Here is a 21,982-nt window from a genome sequence, read left to right as displayed (position 1 = left end):
TAAATATATATAGACTTATGTTATCATTTTAGGTTGCCAATGCCATGAAAAACTCATTACCATTTGATGCTCCTGATTCTTCACAAGAAGGCCAGAAAGTACTTAAAGTCGAAGTCACTCCAACAGTGCCGAGGATTTCTCGGACTGCGATTACAACAGCTTCAATCCGTCGCCATAGATGGAGGAGAGAAGGTGAGTACGAAATCCCTACGGCCCACTCATGGATTAAAGTAAGTTTTTACAGACTATATTAGCACATGATATTATAGTACTTTATGTAATTACAGTAAAATTGTTTAGTTGTTAAAAATAGCACTAGAAATATGGTTTAAATACCTGAATTCATTTTAATATAAATATGTATATATATTTTATAAAGCAGAAAGGTGTTATTTAGACTGCTGTATGAATGTTAAAACAGAAAATAAGATCAAGTTAATTTTTGTCTTTTTTTGAACTAGTAATAGCAATAGGAAAGAAATTTCTTTAAGCCTGTTATCATACTGGGAAAAAAGGTGCCTGTATGAGAATTGTGGGAGAAAACTATATAACTGGCCAAACTAATGGTATAATACAGCTATCCATAAAAGAATTGATTTTTATCTTTCTTTTTCTTTTCATATAAGTGCTGAATCCAGCAGTATTTCATAGGTGTATGGTACTTGAATAGTCAAGCTGTCTTGCCTAAGAGATATTAATTGCCGTTTTAATGACCTCTATTTTTCTCTCCTATTCATTTGCAAACCTCACATTATTCATCTGCTGCCTTATGTGTGTGCATGCTGTGCACACACATGTAACTATATAAATAATGTTTGCGTTTATATCATATCCATATATACATTCTCTTATCTGCCTGGGTCAAAATGCTCAGAAAAGAATAGAGCAGCACAAAAGCACTAAAATTTTATATGTTGAATCCCAGATGGCTTTGACTTCTCAAACGAGGCTGACTCGAGTATTCCTGGCTCCCCGATCCAACACGGCTCCACTGACCTAGGGATCAAACGTGTGCAAGAGGGGGAGGTGCTGGTGCGCAGGACTCCTGAGCACGGCTCACCGGAGCCCAACTCAGCAGCAGCCACAACAGAGGGTAGGACAGAGATGAGGAGGCAAAAGTCAGTGAGGCAGTTGCTGGAGAAGGATCCTGGCTCTCTGTCCCCAAGCAGAACATCTTTGCATTCTAGTGTGTGTTTCCACTACCCCAGGGTATATTAGCTCCTCCTTGCAAAGTGCACCCCCCCATATGGCTAGCACCAGGTCAGGTACAATCTTTAGTTACCATTTGTGCTGGCCTGGAGTCTGCATCCCTGTGTAATTAAAGAACAGCTTGGCATGGCTACTAACAAGGGAGAGGCCTGTCTCCAAAAGGTCTGCAAATGCTTGGGATTTTTTCATTACTGAGCATGTTTATTCTAACATCAGGAAAGGAAAAATGCACCCAATGGACATGAGCCTTATTAGTCAGTATGCATCAATTTCATTTATATAGTAATGTATTCTTTTGAAAATATGTGAGGAGAGTTGTAAAGCATTAATACATTATCTTTGAGAAACTGGACTAAAGTGGAGCCGGCTGATTTGTCTGTAGTCCCAGGGTGGTCAATTAACAAGAATTTCTTATCTCTTTGACAGAATAAACAAGTATTGATTGGCTTTTTATCATCTTTGAGTCAGGTTGCCTGGGTCTAACTAGTGAACTACTGACATCTTTCCTCTATAAATGTGCTGTCCTGGTGCACACTACATTTTATCATTTATTGTAAATAATGATTACCTTATAAAGCTCCCAAACAGAATTGAAATGTATTATTTAGAGGTTATAAATCCTAGCAGATCCTTGTTTCTACAGTGTGGGTATCTCAAATGAGAATTTTTTTTACCCCTCCCCTGCCACCACACCCACGACCACTATCTGGAAAAGAATACTTCTCTGTGATAGGAAAGTATTTATTTGCAGTTTTACATGTGATGCCATAGAAGCTGGTTTTGTGAAAGAAGGAACTGTGGCCTAATAGTTTTTCATTATTTAATATATTGCTGCTGTGGACGCTATACACTAATTCATGAAATATAGCAAGAAGTTTTAAAATAGGTTACATATTTTTACTTATTTTAAAGACCAAACATACATGAAGCAGTCACCTTCTACCTTAGGGAAATCTCTTGCTTTTTGATGCATTAGAAATTTGAGCATGCTCAGTAAGAATCTAAATCTATCCTCTGTTCCCTTGCCCATTTGCCCAGATTGACCTTACTTCATTTAACAGTGTTGCATGTGCATGATCTAGGGACACAAAGAAGTTGGTGCTATGAAGAGAATCATGTGAAAGACGCAGTCTTCCCTTTTCGTTCTTCTGTATCTCTTTATGTTATCCCTGGGAGTCAGTTTTATCTTGTATAATGCATAAAAATAAATACATGAATAGATGTCGAATTCAGAGTTGGCCTAAATTGAACAACAGTGTATTTCTCCACATTCTTGATGCCAAATTAAGACACTTGAAGTGTATCTACTACCATTGTTAGAATATTGGAGTATTTGTGCTAAACGTAAGTACATTAACACTTGATGAAATTCTAAAAAGTATGGGATTAGGTAGAAAAATTTCTTCCTGTTAATCGTAAGTCATACACTTTGAAAAAGAAATCAAAATAGAATTCCTTTAAAATATCCTATTAAATGTTAAAACATCCTATTTTAATATCTCCTATTACTGGTAAAATTTCACTTTGTGAGGGTGGGATGTAGCCACAAAGAAAGAGGAATGAGTCCCTTCGGTGTGTTTGAAATTTCTCAAATTATTTTCCCTTTTAATCTAGCTTAATTGTAGCTTTAAATCAATATTGGTAAAAGCTAATTTATAAGGAAAGGCAGACATAAGTAGAAAAGTTCATTAAAAATCCTTTTTGGTTATCTCATCTTTGGATCATGAATAGTATCACCCAGGGAGAAAATTAGAAAAGAAAAAAGTTGTTAGATACAATTGCCTTTTTATTCCTTGAGGTTTTTTAAACAGAAATATGGAAATTGCTAAAACCTATGAAAAGTTTTGGTAATTCTGAAGTCTTCTGGAGCTTTTGGATTAGCATCAATAATTGGTCTTCTAAAAGAAAAAGAAGGGAATTCCCTGGTGGTCCAGTGGTTAGGACTCTGTGCTCTCACTGCCGAGGGCCCAGTTTCAATCCCTGGACAGGGAACTAAAATCCTACAAGCCGTGTGGTGCAGCCAAAAAAAGAAAGAAAGAAAGAAAAAAAAAGAAAAAGAAAACATGTTTTCTAATGGTTTTAAATAGTTTTACAGTTAAAGTTGTATTTATTATATGTTGAAATTGAAGGGAGAATATGAGCCCATCACCTACCTTTATCCCGATTGTGAAGTGACTTTTAAAAGCTGGATTTAAAGTTATTACTAAACTGAGGACAACGCTTGTGATTAAAGTATATTCAGTGTTCCACTATACTGAAATAGCATTTCTTAGTATATAAAATATCAGTAGATTCTCTTGCATGGTGGTTTTTATGTTATCATCATCTCTTTATGGCCATATTGCTTGGGCATCAGATCTGCATGTGGCAAGATTCAGAAGCTAGCACTAAGTCTCTCAGTCTCCTTTCCTAACCATATATATACCCAATGATACATTTCTGTTCACTCCTAGTTTTATATTACTGATATTAATTCTGAACCAGTAACTATCTTTTCTTGGGCATTGTGGAGTTCTTTAGAGTAATTGTAAATAAATTGCTGAGATGATGTCATATAAATATAATTTAAAGTTTTTGTTTTGCTGTACATTATATACGGTTCTTTTGAAGAAGGGGTTGAGAGAAGTGGTGTCAGCTGCATTTTCATATGGCTTTGCATGATGAATAAAGATTATTAAACTGCTGGATATAACAAGATGCCTTTTGCTTTAAGGATAGCCTAGTTCATTCTTCTTTTGAAGGAAAGAAATAACTAATCCATATGAGAAAACATTTTTATTTTTTTCAGGTACTGTGTTAAAGATTGTGTTTAAGTATTTCATGTATATTTTAGTTAGGTAACTTGTATCTCAAAGTAATGTTTTTTTAGATTTCTTTCCTAACATTTTACCTTAACTATAATATTGATATCTGTATATAGATTCAGATTTAACTTTTTTACAGTCTGGTAAACATATTTAAAAGGTAGCAAACTGCTATCAGTTTTTGAAAGAAACAAATGCTCTACTTTCTAAAAGAATGTTGATCATACTTTCAGTAAGAGAATTGGGCTTTCTGGAAACCCCAAGCTAAATATATTATATATGCTTCCTTTCTTACAAAATCCCAAGATAAGAATTCTTTCATTAACTGCAGTTTCTGCATGAAACGTAATGAGACACTATAGTATTTTGTGATCCCGACAATAATATATCTCAGTACTAAAAATATTATAGAAATACATCATATAAAAATTATTGTATATTATTTATATATTATAAAATAGTAAAGATTCTTCCCCAGTATCCCTGCTGGTTCCCTACCCTTGCTCTCTGATAATCAAATATTTTCACATTAATCGATCAAGAAAATATGGAAACCAGTGAGTAGAGATTTTCATAAGACAAAATGTGAATATGAAGTTACTGGAAGCAATCTAGAGCTTTTAGTTTAGAGTTAGAAAATGTACTAGTTCCATGTTAAAGGTTTTAAAGCCATTTAGAAGCACTTAGCTGTTGAATAAATATAAAATTTCATTGTAGTTAAAAAGGGTTTGGGGATGAGTTTTTGACATTATTCTGGGTGACTGAAATTAGAAGGGGGTCTCATTTGTAAGTTCTATTTTATGATAGGTTAAGGAAGATATGAGGAAAAATTTTTGTTTTTTTAAATAGATATGGTCACCTCAAATTGACAAGGTGTATCATAAAGATTTATGATAACAAAATATTGTATTTTACCTTAAGTTGTTTTGTGTGTCTAAATATTGATAGTATGCTAGGTTTGTTTGTGGATAGTTTTACAAAAGCTAGCCTAATTAAAGCTAAATGAATAGAATGAATAACATTAGAATTCTGTATAGATTAAGGTTTCTTCCCCTAAATTATTTAGGGGAAGTGTTGATAGCAAGGGCCATTGCTGACCTATAGCAAACATTACCTAGGAGATAAGGTCAGTTGAGTTGTTATTCACAGCTGCTTCTTATTTAATTTAGCTATTGCTGAGTCTGTCTGATTTGTTTTTTAGGTGCTGAGGGTGTAAATGGAGGAGAGGAGTCGGTAAACCTGAATGATGCAGATGAAGGATTTTCATCAGGGGCTTCCCTCAGCAACCAGCCAGTTGGGACCAAACCATCCTCCTCTTCTCAGAGGGGAAACTTAAGGAAAGTAGCAACTGGGCGTTCAGCCAAGGATAAAGAAACAGCTTCTGCTATCAAATCCAGTGAGAGCCCTCGAGATTCAGTAGTTCGCAGGCAGTATGTACAGCAACCAAGTGATCTTAGTGTAGATTCAATTGAGCTGACGCCGATGAAGAAACACCTGAGCCTGCCTGCTGGCCAGGTGGTGCCAAAAACTAATAGTATAAGTCTAATCCGGACAGCCAGTGCTTCCTCAAGTAAATCATTTGACTATGTAAATGGCAGTCAAGCAAGTACCAGCATTGGGGTTGGCACTGAGGGTGTTACTAATTTAGCAGCTAACAATGGTAATCGATATTCAACTGTCAGTCTACAGGAAGACCGGCTAGGTCAAGCTGGAGAAGGTAAAGAGCTCCTCAGCCCAGGAGCTCCCTTAACCAAGCAGTCTCGATCCCCAAGTTTCAATATGCAGCTAATATCCCAGGTGTAGTCTTGACATCCTCTCTCATCTTTCTGCTTACCTTCTAAACTGAACATTTCATGTGCAAGAAGACACTTCATCCCACTTGTGAAAATATTGGTCATCATAAACAGATTTGATTTAGTTTAGGTATCTTCATACTGTATTTTGTATGGAAACAGCAATAAGGTTTTCTTTTCCCTCCTTCCTATATCTTCTCTTCACCTATTCCTTGTAAATGTGTTTGTGAAGCAGTAGAAAATGTTTGTGTTTTCCACACCTTCCTTTCTCCTTGGGTGAAGTGCAATCCATCGTAGGCTGATCGGTCCCATTTCAACACTGTGAGACTGAGGTTATGTTAGAGGAAATGGTGTATATGATCCCTATGAATGATTCTTCAGCTTTTGTTTAAAAAAAAAAAAAAAACGGGTTGTTCTCATAATCTATGAAGATTACTGGGTCATATTTTTTCTCTCTTAACCAGGAGTGCCTCAGAGATTCTGCTATGACTTTGGACTTCTCTGAGTCTGTGCAATTATTTTCTTGAGAAGCATGGGGAAAGGTGGTAGACTGCTGCACTTTTTCATTAAAACGAGGGTGGCTCTTTTTTCCCCCATCTCCTTTATCTCGAGGACACAATGTTCAATTACTGAGGCATTTAAATCAAGTTGTGGCCGCCTCTGTTGGAGGACAGGGCTCTAAGTTGATTGTGTAATAGATAATGCACTTTCTCAGTGGCTCTATAGTCATTATTAACATGTCTTCCCTCCTCCCCACAAGGACATAAGGTCATTTCTGTCCTTCAAGTTTGAACAGCTAATAAATCAGAGAATCCAAGGGGCATGTTCTATTTCCCAGGAATGATTGACACTTTGGTGCTGGGGTTTTATGGGGGGAGGGGGTAGTTTTTGTTTAGCTTGTGTGGGATTGTGTGTGAGGGGAAGTTTTGATTGTTTTTTTTCTTTTCCTTTGTGAGCTGTTGATGACTGAATTAGAACAGGTACTTCTTCAGGTAAAGAGAGGGATTTCTCAACCCACTTTCTGTGATGTCAGACGATTGGAGAAACCCTTTCAGCTGCTTTCTAGATGTACCTAAATTCAGTCAGATATTTTGGATTAAGAAACCTGAAGTCCTGATAGATCATATACTCCAAGGAAATACATCAGGGACAGATAATTGGCTGAAAACACTGACGCTTCAATGTGACACATTTTTATAGAACATTTCTACCAGGGGGTACTGACTTGATTTCTCCTACAAGGACCACACTGCCTTTGTGTTTAATGTAATGCAATTTGTGTACCTTCTAATCATATATCTGCAAAAGTTTCTCATTTTTATAAAAAATCATGCCAGTAAGCTAGATGTTGAATGTATGTAAGTAGCATTTGGTAACTGTGCGAAGAGGCTACAAAAGTGCATTATTGGTTTAAAAAAGTTTTTTTTTTAGATCTGATTTGGTTGGATAAGGTTTCATTATGACCTCTTCTGGGTCTCAGGCTCTAATGCTTGATTGAAATAGAAGAAAATATATTGGTTTTTGAAAATCAGTGTATTGTGACTTGAACTGCTATACATTCTTCCACACAGTATGTCAGAGTGATTAGTGCTTTGTACATTTAGACATTTTTATTTTATTGTTGTGAAAGAAAAATATACTGAATTTATAGAAAGCAAGTATTCTCCTAATTAACAAAGTTTAAAATATTATCTCTACTGATTAAAATTACAATAGATTTTGATAAATAAAATAACCAGAAAAATGCCTCTTGTTTTTTTCACACCTAAAAATCTACCCATCCCCCCCACCCCGCCTTTTATTGTAAGAGGTTTTTGTAAGGGACTTTCTGTTAGAATCTTTATAAGAACAGTGAGATGCTTGTTTGAATTTGGTGGTGTGTAATATTTTTCAGCTCACATGAAAATGGAAAACTAGAACCTGAACCATTACCTACAACATTGCCAAAGTCCGGGGGAAAACTAAAAGTTGATAAACAGAGATTTGTTGATTTGTGTGTATATATATATGTTTGTTTGTGTGTGTGTGTGTATAGTGTGTATATGTATAAATCACAAAGAATATTTTAGATATCCCTTACCTCTTTTAATTTAACTAAGGGATGTCAGATAAATGAATTAAAAGCAACCAAATAAATGAGGTGTAAAGCTCTATAACACACAGAGTTTCAGGTGTGAAAGGAAAAGAGCATTGTACTTACCAGGGGGTGAGATCTTGGCCATGGCTGGAGATCAGTAACTTTATGGCAGAAATGTCTGGTTGATTTAAGAGACTGAAGGGTTGTTTTTAATTCAACACATTGTGCATTTATTGGCATCTAAATCTAGCATGATTTTAGTTAAAGCACAAAAAAATACCAAATAATACCAAATTACAGCAAAGGCTATAATAAATATAATAAGCTCTCCCTCTGGTTTGTTAGAAATCTTATGTTATACCTGAAAAGTTGGTTCTGAAAAACTTTCACCTTAGAGAATTTCATTTATTTCTATGTGTATTTGTATATATTTTGTACATATACATACCTGTTAATATTTCATGACCCTCTAACATTTGTGTTCCATTATTTTAAGTGATATAATTTGGCCCCAAAGAAGAAACATTTCATTTAATTCAAATTTTGCATTCGGGGTCTTAGAACAGATTTCCTGTGCAAGGTATAGTTAAAATGAATTAGTCATAAACCATAGTCACATTTTCTAAGAGATTTTTGACATTCATTTGCATTATTTATTGGCATTTAATGTAAAATAGTTTTCAGATATACAGTTGTTACAAATATATGCCAGCAATATTCACGCTTTATCCTTTAACAACCTTTTGTTTCTATACTTCCTGATTTCCATTTTAAAAAGTTCTTCCATTTATGGACAAGCTAGTTAGGGAGAAAATACTTGTTTTCTATAACAAAACAATTTGATTGATGCCATCTATGCCAGGTTTGATTAAAAAATACAAAGAAATATCTGAAAGCTTTGGGAACTCTTCTCTATGACATTAATTTGAAATCATGTTACTAGAACATTTACGTCTTCTAGAACAAACCAAGTGTAAAGTGAAAGCTACCTTGGAAGTAAGATTTTTAAATATAAAAATATTTTGAGAATCTGGAGGGGGGTGATGGTTGTAATTTGAAATCCTGACCCCTACCACCACTCTTACCCTCCTGATGACTCTCCTGTGCCTGTTTATTATAGAGTCAGAATTTTTGTGCTAAAGAGACCATAGAGATAATCTAGCCAGTCTCCCAGCACCCACCCCTCCATATCCATCCTCAGGAAACTGAGGCTCAGAAAGGTTGTAATGTGATCAAAGTCACATAACTAAGAAGCAGAGCCAGAATTAAACTCCTGTCTCCCGTTGAATGCGTATTAACACCCCACTGCCTCCTTTTACTCGTCCTATGGTAAATGTAACACTCTCCGCTTCTGTAGTTTCTTTACAGTTCTGGTCTAGTAGTTGGTGAATACAGCATGTGAAGAAAGGTATTAAATCCAGAAAAAAATGTAGAGTAGTAAACATAGATGGGGAAGTGTTAGAAATGTAGGTATCTATACCACAGATATAAGGATAGATACATTTTTCTTATTCTGATTTATGCCTTACTATTTTCTGCCACATAGCAGTTGAATGCTGCCATTTTATAGTTGATTATATTTCTGGGGATTTATTTAAATGCAAAAATAAACCCAATGAAATGACTTTGATCAGTGTTTCTAGCTATCTTATGTAATTTTTGAATCAGCCAGCTTTCACAGTCACCTAGGTGGCAAGTTAATTGTATTGCACAGTGGAGTACTGCAAAGTAAAGATTAAATAAATTTGATTCCACAATTTCTAATGTAAAGAGATTGAACCTTATTTGTACCCAGAGCAGATAGATAACAGCAGTATTTCCTTATGTGATTGAAAAAGGTATATAGTGTGAAGCTTATGGTTCCATAACAGAATGGTGACCATGTCATTTAAAGTGTATATACAGTATAAAATATCTTAGTTGCAGTAGTCTCAGCTATATAAGCTCAATATTTCCAACCTACATTCTCAAACTCCACTTAGTAGTTTTAAAGTAATTATAATTATTTATTAGACACTGGAATACTGAGAATAACTTCTTTCAAATTGTTTTGTTCGCACTATATTTGTGACTATTTTAATGAAGTGGGGTGTTTTTGCTACCTCACTTGGATAGGTTAGTATGGGTCCATTTTTTGAGTACTTTAGTTGTTGACAATCAGTTGTCTCATTTACTTCTCTGCATGTTCATTTGTAAATAAAAACACTAGTATCTGTCTTTAGTGGGTAGTACACTACTTATACAAACACTGGCAAGGAGGATCTCTCCATTTCTGATCTTAGATTACAAAGTGAGATTTATGGTTTTGTTTTTTTTTAAATCAGTATTCAGTTACATACTTGTTTTTCAGTTTAAAAATGTTTAAAGGCCATGCCAGTGGTCAGAAAATCTGCAAGAATTTCAGAGCAACTTTTCTATACTATGGCTATGTTAAACAGTCTGAACCTGAGACTTTTTATATTTCAAGTTGAATGATTAGTGATGTTTCAAACCACGAAGTCGGTTGAGACACTTATTTGTAATACTTTAATTTTTTTAAGTGCTTTTTAGAAACAAATTGTTTGAAAACCAATTAGAAATAATTGATAGCTTAAACTCTAAATATTAGAATATTTGCCAGATTATAAGAAGATGAAATGCAGTGTAAAACTGTTAACATGCTAAAAAAAAATCATGAGTCACCAGATTGGTACAACTTTCCATTGCCAAGGTGGTCATGTTGATAATGTAAGACATAAATTTTAGTATTACCTGCATTGTGTACCTAATGGGTATATCATATTGGCACTGAGCATACATAGGAAATGCTATTCATAGAGTCAACCAATGTGCACTTAAACTATTAAGATTTTTGGCGGTGCCAGAAATTTGTGTGGTGATCTCAACCCATTAGAATTAGAGGAGTCATATCATCCAACCTTCCCCTGCCCATATAGGTACACTCCTTCTGAACCTGACCACACAACCACAAAATTTTGGTTAACTTCAGTCTCTTCAGTATTTTTGTAGTCTTTGCGATTAGTCACATGAGAAATACACACAAGAGCAAACAGTTCAGGATAGACATTAGCAGAAAGCTGGGAATGATGTGAAATAACTGGCAGCATAGTACAGATAATGTAAGTTCTATGTTTTGTTTCTGGATTTTAAGAAATTGTTTACAAATTAAGTCACATTCAGATGTCTGCTATTATGCTATTCTGTTTAATATAGATTTTACCCCCAAAATTAGAATTAGGTGTAGCTTAAAGTATAAATGAGTCTTTTTTTCATAATTGCATACCTGGAGGTAGGTTTAGTAAAGAAAGTCTTCTGTTTTCAAAGAAAATGAACTTAATTGGACAATCCATCCCCAACTACAGAATTGATATCAATCTGGTTTGCTGTATTTTAGTGTCAAAAGTGCCATGTTAATTATATCAGAGGAAGTTCTTCACATCTTCATAAATTACAAAATTTACCAAAGAAAATGTATTAACCAAATATAAATTTTGGAGTACCTGTTAAGGAATGAGGCCCCTTTAACATAAAGGATTGATTTCTAGCCCTGGGGGGAAATGTTCTTCCATCTGGAACAGATATACAGTACTTACAAGATTCCATTTGAGGTTTTCTTATCATGTTGGTAAAATGTCAACATTTATACTTCCAGCAAAAGTACCAGTTAAAGGTTAAGTCCAAATATTATTTCTTATGGCACATTTTCATGTCTCCTTAACTCAGATTGAGGATTCTGCTCATCAGTATTAAATAAAAGGGGGAGGGAGGAATTCCTAAAATTGGCATATTGTATGATATTGTGACTCTTTAAAAATAAAATTGACAGGTAAATTATGGAAATGTATCTTTTTAAATGGGCAATGTCAATTATATCTAGTAAATATGATATTGGCTAAAACAGTATGTTTACGTATTTATATACATGATCACTCTATTGTTGTTTTTCTTTGCAGAAAAACAGGATTGGGTTCAGAAAGCTGAAATATTCGTTTTTAAATGTATAGGTTAATAAGAACTAATGGATTTACTTAAACTATTAAATAATGATTTTTTTGGAAAATATAAAACTGTATATTAACTGATGTTCCAAACAGGCTCTATATTATTTTTTTTCATATCAGGTGGTAGTTAAAAAGTAATGAATGTGTTGATCAGCTATCTTACAAAAGAAAGTTGGCTTTCTAACAATTACTAATTTAGGTTTTTGTGGGGTTTTTTAAGTTTTATCATCCAAACTGAATTGAGAGATATATTCAATGTTCTTTGTTGGTTTTAAAATATTTGTAATAAGTTCATTAACTACAGTGGATTCTTATTCTAAAAATTATGCTGGCTTTACATTCAGTTTAATTGGTTAAGAGAAACAGTTTTTATGGTGCAGATTATTTTCCCACTTTCTCATAATAATTTGGCTTTCCTGAGCTACAATTTTTGAAAAGTTTTTACTGCTGTAACATTAGGTAGTCTGATCTCTGTCACAATGGACAAGTATACAGGAAATATCCCACTTTCACATGTCTGCTTCATAAAAGGATATAGATTGTATAGGTCAGCTCTTGGCGTTTTTGTTTGTTTGTCTTTTAACCAGCATCAACCTATTGCTTGGTGTAAACTTCCCAAGTATTCAGAGAATAGTGCTGGTTAAAATTTAAATAGGCTAGGCATGAAGAAAATATGATCTCTATTGACTGATGTCCTTTCACACTAGGACTAGTGAAAACATTCATTTTTTTTCAGAACTGAAGAAAAAAAAACCGTACATTTAAGATCATATTTATTGGTGCATGTAAGCCATTATCTTAACTGTCTTACTGAACTGGTTAATGCTGTTGATTGTTGAAATGTGAAATGTAGTCACTGTTGACCTTGTAAATATCTGCCAGAGATGAAAAAATATTTTAAGTTATTGTAAATAAAGATGTATAAAATTCATTAACAGTCTGCAATGCAGAAACATATCTAAGATGTTAAATATTGTGTTTCTTGAGAGATGTGTAATTTTTCCCTAGATGTATCTAGATATATTAAGAATGTAAATTTTCTTTTGTACAGTATAAAATACAGCTTTATTTGGCTTTTGACTGGATTTCCCGGAGTTAATTTTATATCTACCTAAGTTTCATAGCTTAAAATGGTCCTTCATTGCATTTTTTCAAAGCATGCAATTTTATTTATGCATGTCTGAACTTTTTACTTTTTAAATTTATTTTTCTAATACAGCAGGTTCTTATTAGTTACCTATTTTATACATATTAGTGTATATATGTCTCCCAATACCAGTCTCCCAATTCATCCCACCGCCACCCCACCCCACCCCGCATTCCCCCCTTGGTGTCCATAAGTTTGTTCTCTACATCTGTGTCTCTATTTCTGCCTTGCAAACCGGTTCATCTGTACCATTTTTCTAGATTCCACATATATGCGTTAATACATGATATTTGTTTTTCTCTTTCTGATTTACTTCACTCTGTATGACAGTCTCTAGGTCCATCCACATCTCTGCAAATGACCCAATTACGTTCCTTTTTATGGCTGAGTAATGTTCCATTGTATATCTGTACCACATCTTCTTTATCCATTCGTCTGTTGATGGGCATTTAGGTTGCTTCCATGACCAGGCTATTGTAAATAGCGCAGCAGTGAACATTGGGGTACATGTGTCTTTTTGAATTATGGTTTTCTCCGGGTATATGCCCAGTAGTGGGATTGCCTGGTCATAAGGTAGTTCTATTTTTAGTTTTTTAAGGAACATCCATACTGTTCTCCATAGTGGCTGTATCAATTTACATTCCCACCAGCAGTGCAAGAGTGTTCCCTTTTCTCCACACCCTCTCCAGCACACCCATTCTAACTGGTGTGAGGTGATGCCTCATTGTAGTTTTGATTTGCATTTCTCTAATAATTAGTGATGCTGAGCAGCTTTTCATTGCCTCTTGGCCACCTGTATGTCTTCTTTGGAGAAATGTCTATTTAGGTCTTCTGCCCATTTTTGGATTGCGTTGTTTGTTTTTTTAATATTGAGCTGCATGAGCTCTTTATATATTTTGGAGATTAATCCTTTGTTGATTCATTTGCAAATATTTTCTCCCATTCTTGGGTTGTCTTTTTGTCTTGTTTATAGTTTGCTGTGCAAAAGCTTTTAAATTTCATTAGGTCCCGTTTGTTTATTTTTGTTTTTATTTCCATTATTCTGGGAGGTGGATCAAAAAAGATCTTGCTGTGATTTATGTCAAAGAGTGTTCTTCGTATGTTTTCCTTTAAGAGTTTTAGAGTGTCTGGTCTTACATTTAGGTCTTTAATCCACTTTGAGTTTATTTTTGTGTATGGTGTTAGGGACTGTTCTGATTTCATTCTCTTACATGTAGCTGTCCAGTTTTCTCAGCACCACTTATTGAAGAAACTGTCTTCTCCATTGTATATCCTTGCCTACTTTGTCATAGATTAGTTGATCAGAGGTGCATGGGTTTATCTCTGAGCTTCCTATCCTGTTCCATTGATCTATATTTCTGTTTTTGTGCCAGTACCATATTGTCTTGATTACTGGAGCTTTGTAGTATATTCTGAAGTCAGCGAGTCTGATTCCTCAGCTTCGTTTTTTTCCCTCAAGATTGCTTTGGCTATTCGGGTTCTTTTGTGTCTCCATACAAATTTTAAGATTTTTTCTTCTAGTTCTATTAAAAAAATGCCATTGGTAATTTGATAGGGATTGCACTGAATCTGTAGATTGCTTTGGGTAGTATAGTCACTTTCACAATTTTGATTCTTCCAACCCAAGGACGTGGTATATCTCTCCATCTGTTTGTGTCATCTTTGATTTCTTTCAACAGTGTCTTAGTTTTCTGAGTACAGGTCTTTTACCTCCTTAGGTAGGTTTATTCCTAGGTATTTTATTCTTTTTGTTGCAATGGTAAATGGGATTGTTTCCTTAATTTCTCTTTCTGATCTTTTGTTGTTAGTGTATAGGAATGCAAGAGATTTCTGTGCATTAATTTTGTATGCTGCAACTTTACCAAATTCATTGATTAGCTCTAGTAGTTTTCTGGTGGCATCTTTAGGATTCTCTATGTATAGTATCATGTCATCTGCAAAGAGTGACAGGTTTACTTCTTTTCCAATTTGTATTCCTTTTCTTTTTCTTCTCTGATTGCTGTGGTTAGGACTTCTAAAACTATGTTGAATAAGAGTGGTGAGAGTGGACATCCTTGTCTTGTTCCTGATCTTAGAGGTCGCGCTTTCAGTTTTTCACCATTGAGAATGATGTTTGCTATGCATTTCTCATATATGGCCTTTACTATGTTGAGGTAGGTTCCCTCTCTCCCCACTTTCTGGAGAGTTTTTATCATAAATGGGTGTTGAATTTTGTCCAAAGCTTTTTCTACATCTATTGAGATGGTCAGATGGTTTTTATTCTTCAGTTTGTTAATATGGTGTATCATATTGATTGATTTGCATATATTGAAGGATCCTTGCATCCCTGGAATAAATCCCACTTTATCATGGTGTATGATCCTTTTTATGTGCTGTTGGATTCTGTTTGCTAGTATTTTGTTGAGGATTTTTGCATCTATATTCATCAGTGATATTGGTCTGTAATTTTCTTTTCTTGCAGTATCTTTGTATGATTTTTGTATCAGGGTGATGGTGGCCTCATAGAATGAGTTTGGGAGTTTTCCTTCCTCTGCAAATTTTTGGAAGAGTTTGAGAAGGATGGGTGTTACCTCTTCTCTACATGTTTGATAGAATTCACCTGTGAAGCCATCTGGTCCTGAACTTTTGTTTGTTGGAAGTTTTGTAATCACAGTTTCAATTTCATTACTTGCGATTGGTCTGTTCATATTTTCTATTTCTTCCTGGTTCAGTCTTGGAAGGTTTTACCTTTCTAAGAATTTGTCCATTTCTTCCAGGTTGTACATTTTATTGGCATAGAGTTGCTTGTAGTAGTCTCTTAGGATGCTTTGTATTTCTGCGGTGTCCGTTGTAACTTCTCCTTTTTCATTTCTAATTTTATTGATTTGAGTCCTCTCCCTCTTTTTCTTGATGAGTCTGGCTAATGGTTTATCAATTTTGTTTATCTTCTCAAAGAACCAGCTTTTAGCTTTATTGATGTTTGCTATTGCTTTCTTTGTTTCTATTTCATTTATTTCTTCTCTCATCTTTATGATTTCTTTCCTTCGCTAACTTTGGGTTTTGTTTGTTCTTCTTTCTCTAGTTCCTTTAGGTGTAAGGTTAGATTGTTTATTTGAGATTTTTCTTGTTTCTTGAGGTAGGATTGTATTGCTAAAAACTTCCCTCTTAGAACTGCTTTTGCTGCATTGCATAGGTTTTGGATTGTCGTGTTTTTGTTGTCATTTGTCTCTGGTATTTTTTGATTTCCGCTTTGATTTCTTCAGTGATCTCTTGGTTATTTAGTAACATATTGTTTTTTTTTTTTTTTAAAGCAGAAGCTGCAAGATCTCTTTTTTTTTTAATTAATTTATTTTTGGCTGCATTGAGTCTTCGTTGCTGCACACGGGCTTTCTCTAGTTGTGGCGAGTGGGGGATACTCTTCGCTGCAGTGAGTGGGCCTCTCATTGTAGTGGCTTCTCTTGTTGTGGACCATGGGTTCTAGGTGCACAGGCTTCAGTAGTTGTGGCACACAGGCTCAGTAACTGTGGCTCACAGTCTCTAGAGCGCAGGCTCCGTAGTTGTGGTGCACGGGCTTAGTTGCTCCATGGCATGTGGGATCTTCCTGAACTACGGCTCGAACCCATATCTCCTGCATTGGCAGGCAGATTCTTAACCACTGCACTAACAGGGAAGTCCAGTAACGTATTGTTTAACCTCCATGTGTTTGTGTTTTTTACGTTTTTCTTCCCTGTAATTTATTTGTAATCTCATAGCGCTGTGGTTGGAAAAGATGCTGATATGAGTTCAGTTTTCTTAAATTTACCGAGGCTTGGTTTGTGACCCAAGATGTGATCTCTCCTGGAGAATGTTCTGTGTGCACTTGAGAAGAAAGTGTAATCTGCTGTTTTGGGATGGAATGTCCTATATATATAAACTAAATCTCTCTGGTGTATTGTGTCATTTAAAGCTTGTGTTTCCTTATTCTCTGTCTGGTTGATCTGTCCATTGGTGTAAGTTAGGTGTAAAAGTCCCCCACTATCATTGTGTTACTGTCGATTTCCTCTTTTATAGCTGTTAGCATTTGCCATATGTATTGAGGTGCTTCTATGTTGGGTGCATATATATTTACAGTTGTTATATCTTCTTCTTGGATTGATCCCTTGATCATTATATAGCATCCTTCGTTGTCTCTTGTAACATTCTTTATTTTAAAGTCTATTTTATCTGATATGAATATTGCTACTCCTGCTTTCTTTTGATTTCCATTTGCATGGAATATCTTTTTCCATCCCCTCACTTTCAGTCTGTGTGTGTCCCTTGGTCTGAAGTAAGTCTCGTGTAGACAGCATATATACAGGTCTTGTTTTTGTGTCCATTCAGCCAGTCTGTGTCTTTTGGTTGAAGCATTTAATCCATTCACATTTAAGGTAATTATCGATATGTATGTTCCTATGACCATTTTCTTAATTGTTTTGGGTTTGTTTTTGTAGGTCCTTTTCTTCTCTTGTTTCCCACTTAGAGACATTCCTTTAGCATTTGTTGTAGAGCTGGTTTGGTGGTGCTGAATTCTTTTAGCTTTTGCTTGTCTGAAAAGCTTTTGATTTCTCCATTGAATCTGAATGAGATCCTTGCTGGATAGAGTAATCTTGGTTGTAGCTTCTTCCTTTTCATCACTTTAAATATATCCTGCCACTCCCTACTGGCTTGTAGAGTTTCTGCTGAGAAGTCAGCTGTTAACCTTATGGGAGTTCCCTTGTATGTATTTGTCATTTTTCCCTTGTTGCTTTTAATGATTTTTCTTTGTCTTTAATTTTTGTCAGTTAGATTACTATGTGTCTCAGCGTGTTTCTCCTTGGGTTTATCCTGCCTGGGACTCTCTGTGCTTCCTGGACTTGTGTGGCTATTTCCTTTACCATGTTAGGGAAGTTTTCGACTATAATCTCTTCAAATATTTTCTCGGATCCTTTCTCTCTTCTCTCTCTTCTTCTGGGACCCCTATAATGCTAATGTTGCTGCATTTAATGTTGTCCCAGAGGCTTCTTAGGCTGTCTTAATTTCTTTTCATTCTTTTTTCTTTATTTTGTTCTGTGGCAGTGATTTCCACCATTCTGTTTTCCAGGTCACTTATATCCGTTCTTCTGCCTCAGTTATTCTGTTATTGATTCCTTCTAGTGTATTTTTCATTTAGTTATTGTATTGTTCATCTCTGTTTTTTTGTCCTTTAATTCTTCTAGGTCTTTGTTAAACATTTCTTGCATCTTCTCGATCTTTGCCTCCATTCTTTTTCCGAGATCCTGCATCATCTTCACTATCATTATTCTGAATTCTTTTTCTGGAAGGCTGCCTATCTCCACTTCATTTAGTTGTTTTTCTGAGGTTTTATCTTGTTCCTTCATCTGGTACATAGTGCTCTGCCTTTCATTTTGTATATCTTTCTGTGAGTGTGGTTTTCATTCCACAGGCTGCAGGATTGTAGTTCTTCTTGCTTCTGCTGTCTGCCCTCTGGTGGATGAGGCTATCTAAGAGACTTGTACAAGCTTCCTGGTGAGAGGGACTGGTGGTGGGTAGAGCTGGGTGTTGCTCTGGTGGGCAGAGCTCAGTAAAACTTTAATCCCCTTGTCTGCTGATGTGTGGGGCTGAGTTCCCTTCCTGTTGGTTGTTTGGCCTGAGGTGACCCAGCACTGGAGCCTACATACAGGTTCTTTGATGGGGCTAATGGTGGACTCCGGGATGGCTCACGCCAAGGAGTACTTCCCAGAACTTCTGCTGCCAGTGTCCTTGTCCCCACAGTGAGCCACAGCCATCCCCCACCTCTGCAGAGACCCTCCAGTACTAGCAGGTAGCTCTGGTTCAGTCTCCTATGGGGTCACTGCTCCTTTCCCCTGGGTCCTGATGCACACACTACTTTGTGTGTGCCCTCCAAGACTGGAGTCTCTGTTTCCCCCAGTCCTGTTGAAGTCCTGCAATCAAATCCCACTAGCCTTCAAAGTCTGATTCTCTGGGAATTCCTCCTCCCATTGCCAGACCCCCAGGTTGGGAAGCCTGACATGTGGCTCAGAACTTTCATTCCAGTGGATGGATTTCTGTGATATAATTGTTCTCCAGTTTGTGAGTCACCCACCAAGCGGTTATGGGATTTGATGTTATTGTGATTGTGCCCCTCCTACCGTCTTATTGCAACTTCTCCTTTGTCTTTGGATATGGGATATCTTTTTTGGTGAGTTCCAGTGTCTTCCTGTCGATGATTGTTCAGCAGTTAGTTGTGATTCCGGTGCTCTCACAAGAGGGAGAGAGTGCACGTCCTTCTACTCTGCCATCTTGAACCTATCTCCCTGAACTTTTAAATTTATATGATACCCTATTAAGGAAATTTATAAAATTAAGGCAATATATAAAATTACATATAGCACCCAAAGTAAGAAATAACATGTAGGCAGGAGAGAAATTAATCCATAAAATGTGTTCCACACTTTTATGTTATTGTTGAGATACAAATTTCTCTCTGAACTTTATAGCAGCCAAATACAAAGAGGCATAGATTAGTCATGTGATTTTCAGGTATCCTTAAGATAGAACAAATCAACTTCTCAGGTGAAGCACGACTGTTTTTAATACTGAGACATTAGAACTAATTTTCTTTCCTGGGTCCTTATAAGAGGAGCCATCATTATTACAGTACCATTTACACTCTTCAGCAATGTATGAAAGTGCCTGTTTTCCTGACAGTCTTACCAGCAGTTAGTTCTCTAATCAATAAACTTTTCACTCTTTCCCACATTGTCTTTTCTAAAGGTAATACTTTAGCCTTCTCTTGGAATGTGAGTTTAATGAAGGGCTGAGCCTCAGGCCTCCTTTTCCCTTCCCTTTACATGCACTCCCTAGAAAAATCTCTTCTATACCTTTTCCTTATGGCTATTATTCCTTATTGATGGATCAAAACTTTGTTTTCTCTTTTATATCTTGTTATGCCTTAATCCAAAATTGCTGGTGTAGATTAGCAGTTCCAGAAGAGTGGCTTAAGGCAACTCACCAAGCCTGTTTTTTTTTTCTCCTCGACTCTAGTTCTGCATTAGTTAGGAAGAATGAGCTTTACCAGTTGACAGTTTCAATTTTCCTTTTATTAAAAATGTATTACTTGGGGCTTCCCTCGCATTCCAGTGGTTAAGACTCCACGCTTCCACTGCTGGAGGCACAGGTTTGATCCCTGGTCGGGGAACTAAGATCCCGCATGCCATGCAGTGCGGCCAAAAAAAAAAGTATTACTTGCTCATTTTGAAAACCTTAGAAAATACAGAGAAAGTACAAAGGGGAAAGTCACTTTAAGGTACTGTAATAAAATAGTGAATATTAATAAGATAATGGAGGCACTATCCCTCCACACACATACAAGTCTGGTCCAGGTCACAATACTTGATGGTCCAAAGATGAATTAAATAAAAACAACATTTATTCAGTTCTAGGATGTGCCAGGCACCATTCTAAACACTTTGATGAAAGTGCCACAATTCAATATTCAGTTAATACAAGTGTCTGATAAGTAGTTATTCTTCCTATTTAAGAAAAGGAAAGTTCATCTGTCCAAGGTCACAGAGCTAGTAAATGGTAGAGCTGAGATTGAACCCAGACACTCAGGCTCACAGACTTGTGCACTTAACTATCAAGATACTGCTTCATACAATGTTGATTGTTCTCAGCTATTGGTACACTTGCCCTATCCCCACAAGGCCAAGGCCCCTGTGGAGTTGGGAAGGAAGGGGAGATTTGACCTCAGTAGAGCTAGATAACTAACAGGCAAATTAAATCCATGAAAGAATTGAGTCCTAATACCCTAGGTATCCATAGTTATAAACTAACTTTTCTCCTACATATATACAATGGTTCTAATTGTGTACTATCCTTAATTATGTACCATTCTCTGGAGAAATGAGAAAATAGTCTTTCTGTGGTTCATATGAGGAACCTCAATTGTGAAAAGCTAGAAGAGGCTCCCAAATACAGAACTTAAAAATATTTTAGTTCCTTCCTCCCAACCACCATGGAAAAAAGTGGCCAGGTAACTTAGGAAGAAATCAGTATTTTGTTAGACTTACTTGAAATTATTTTATGATTTAATGTTATTTTAAACTACATGGGAGAGGGTAGAAATAAAAGTCTTTTGTGTTTAGGGCCTCTAAAGGTCTAACTGTGGCCCTAGGTCATAATCCAAATAGGATGGATATAATCTGTGGTAACAGCCCTAGTTTTGTTCAAGATGTTATATCAGAAAGGGATGGTACTGACTTTTAAAACTTGAAGGGCCAATCACTTTCGGCACTTTGTCTTAGGGAACAATGTTTAGTACACACTGAATGATGAAAACTTTTTTTTATGGCAGATTATGTTAACCAGTACAAACTTAGGTTCTGAATCACTGTATAATTTAACTAAAAAGCACTATTACATTCAAAAAGATTAATCACAGGATTTTAAGAAATCTATAGACATTAATTTGTTATCAACTGCTATAAATAATGGTGTTATGCACACTGTAAAATTATTTCTGAATTGAAGATTATAGTCTATATCTAGTTTCCCAGAACTTGAATTACTGTATACACATTTTTTAGGGCTTACTCTGCCAAATCTTTCACTGCTAATTTGTGTGTGATTTATGAAGGCCTCATTATCCCTGGTTCAAGAAAATCCTGCAGATAAAATAGCTTCTGGTTACCATATTCTTTTATTCCTAGATGCTAAGAGGTAATCACTTTTGTTTCTTGAGCATGATTAAAATCAATTGATATCTTTAAATATCTCTCAGTAGAAATTACTTGCTGAGGCATCTGCCACTGACATTCTAGACCTACTGTACCCTTATCAAGTGTGTGTTTAATGCATAGCATCTAGGTCATTTCATATCTGACAAAAATTTATTGCCAGTTTTCACTCTCCCTAGCTCAGTGGTTTTCACCCCTAGCTGAACATTAAAATCATCTGGGAATTTTTTTTTTTTT

General features: G+C 35.8%; 1 protein-coding gene across 10 annotated transcripts in view; it reads left to right on the top strand.

Moving 5' to 3' along the window:
• The window catches only part of HYCC2 (hyccin PI4KA lipid kinase complex subunit 2), a 75,718-nt gene extending 62,749 nt beyond the window's left edge, over positions 1–12,969 (top strand). For 6 of the 10 annotated variants that reach the window (XM_082397080.1, XM_082397087.1, XM_082397078.1 and 3 more), the window contains 3 exons: positions 33–192; positions 926–1,093; positions 5,215–12,969. In XM_082397080.1, coding sequence (XP_082253206.1) covers positions 33–192; positions 926–1,093; positions 5,215–5,816 — 930 coding nt within the window. In that variant the 3' untranslated portion in view covers positions 5,817–12,969. The remainder of the gene's footprint in view (positions 1–32; positions 193–925; positions 1,094–5,214) is intronic. The other 4 variants (XM_082397086.1, XM_082397079.1, XM_082397085.1 and 1 more) reach the window with 2 other exon arrangements.
• Positions 12,970–21,982: the final 9,013 nt, after the last annotated feature.

The sequence above is a fragment of the Balaenoptera borealis genome, assembly GCF_965194805.1.
Source record: "Balaenoptera borealis genome assembly, chromosome: 6".
Classification (NCBI taxonomy): Eukaryota; Metazoa; Chordata; class Mammalia; order Artiodactyla; family Balaenopteridae; genus Balaenoptera; species Balaenoptera borealis.
Note: the sequence above shows the minus strand (reverse complement) of the source record. Positions and strands in the feature narration are given on the sequence as shown.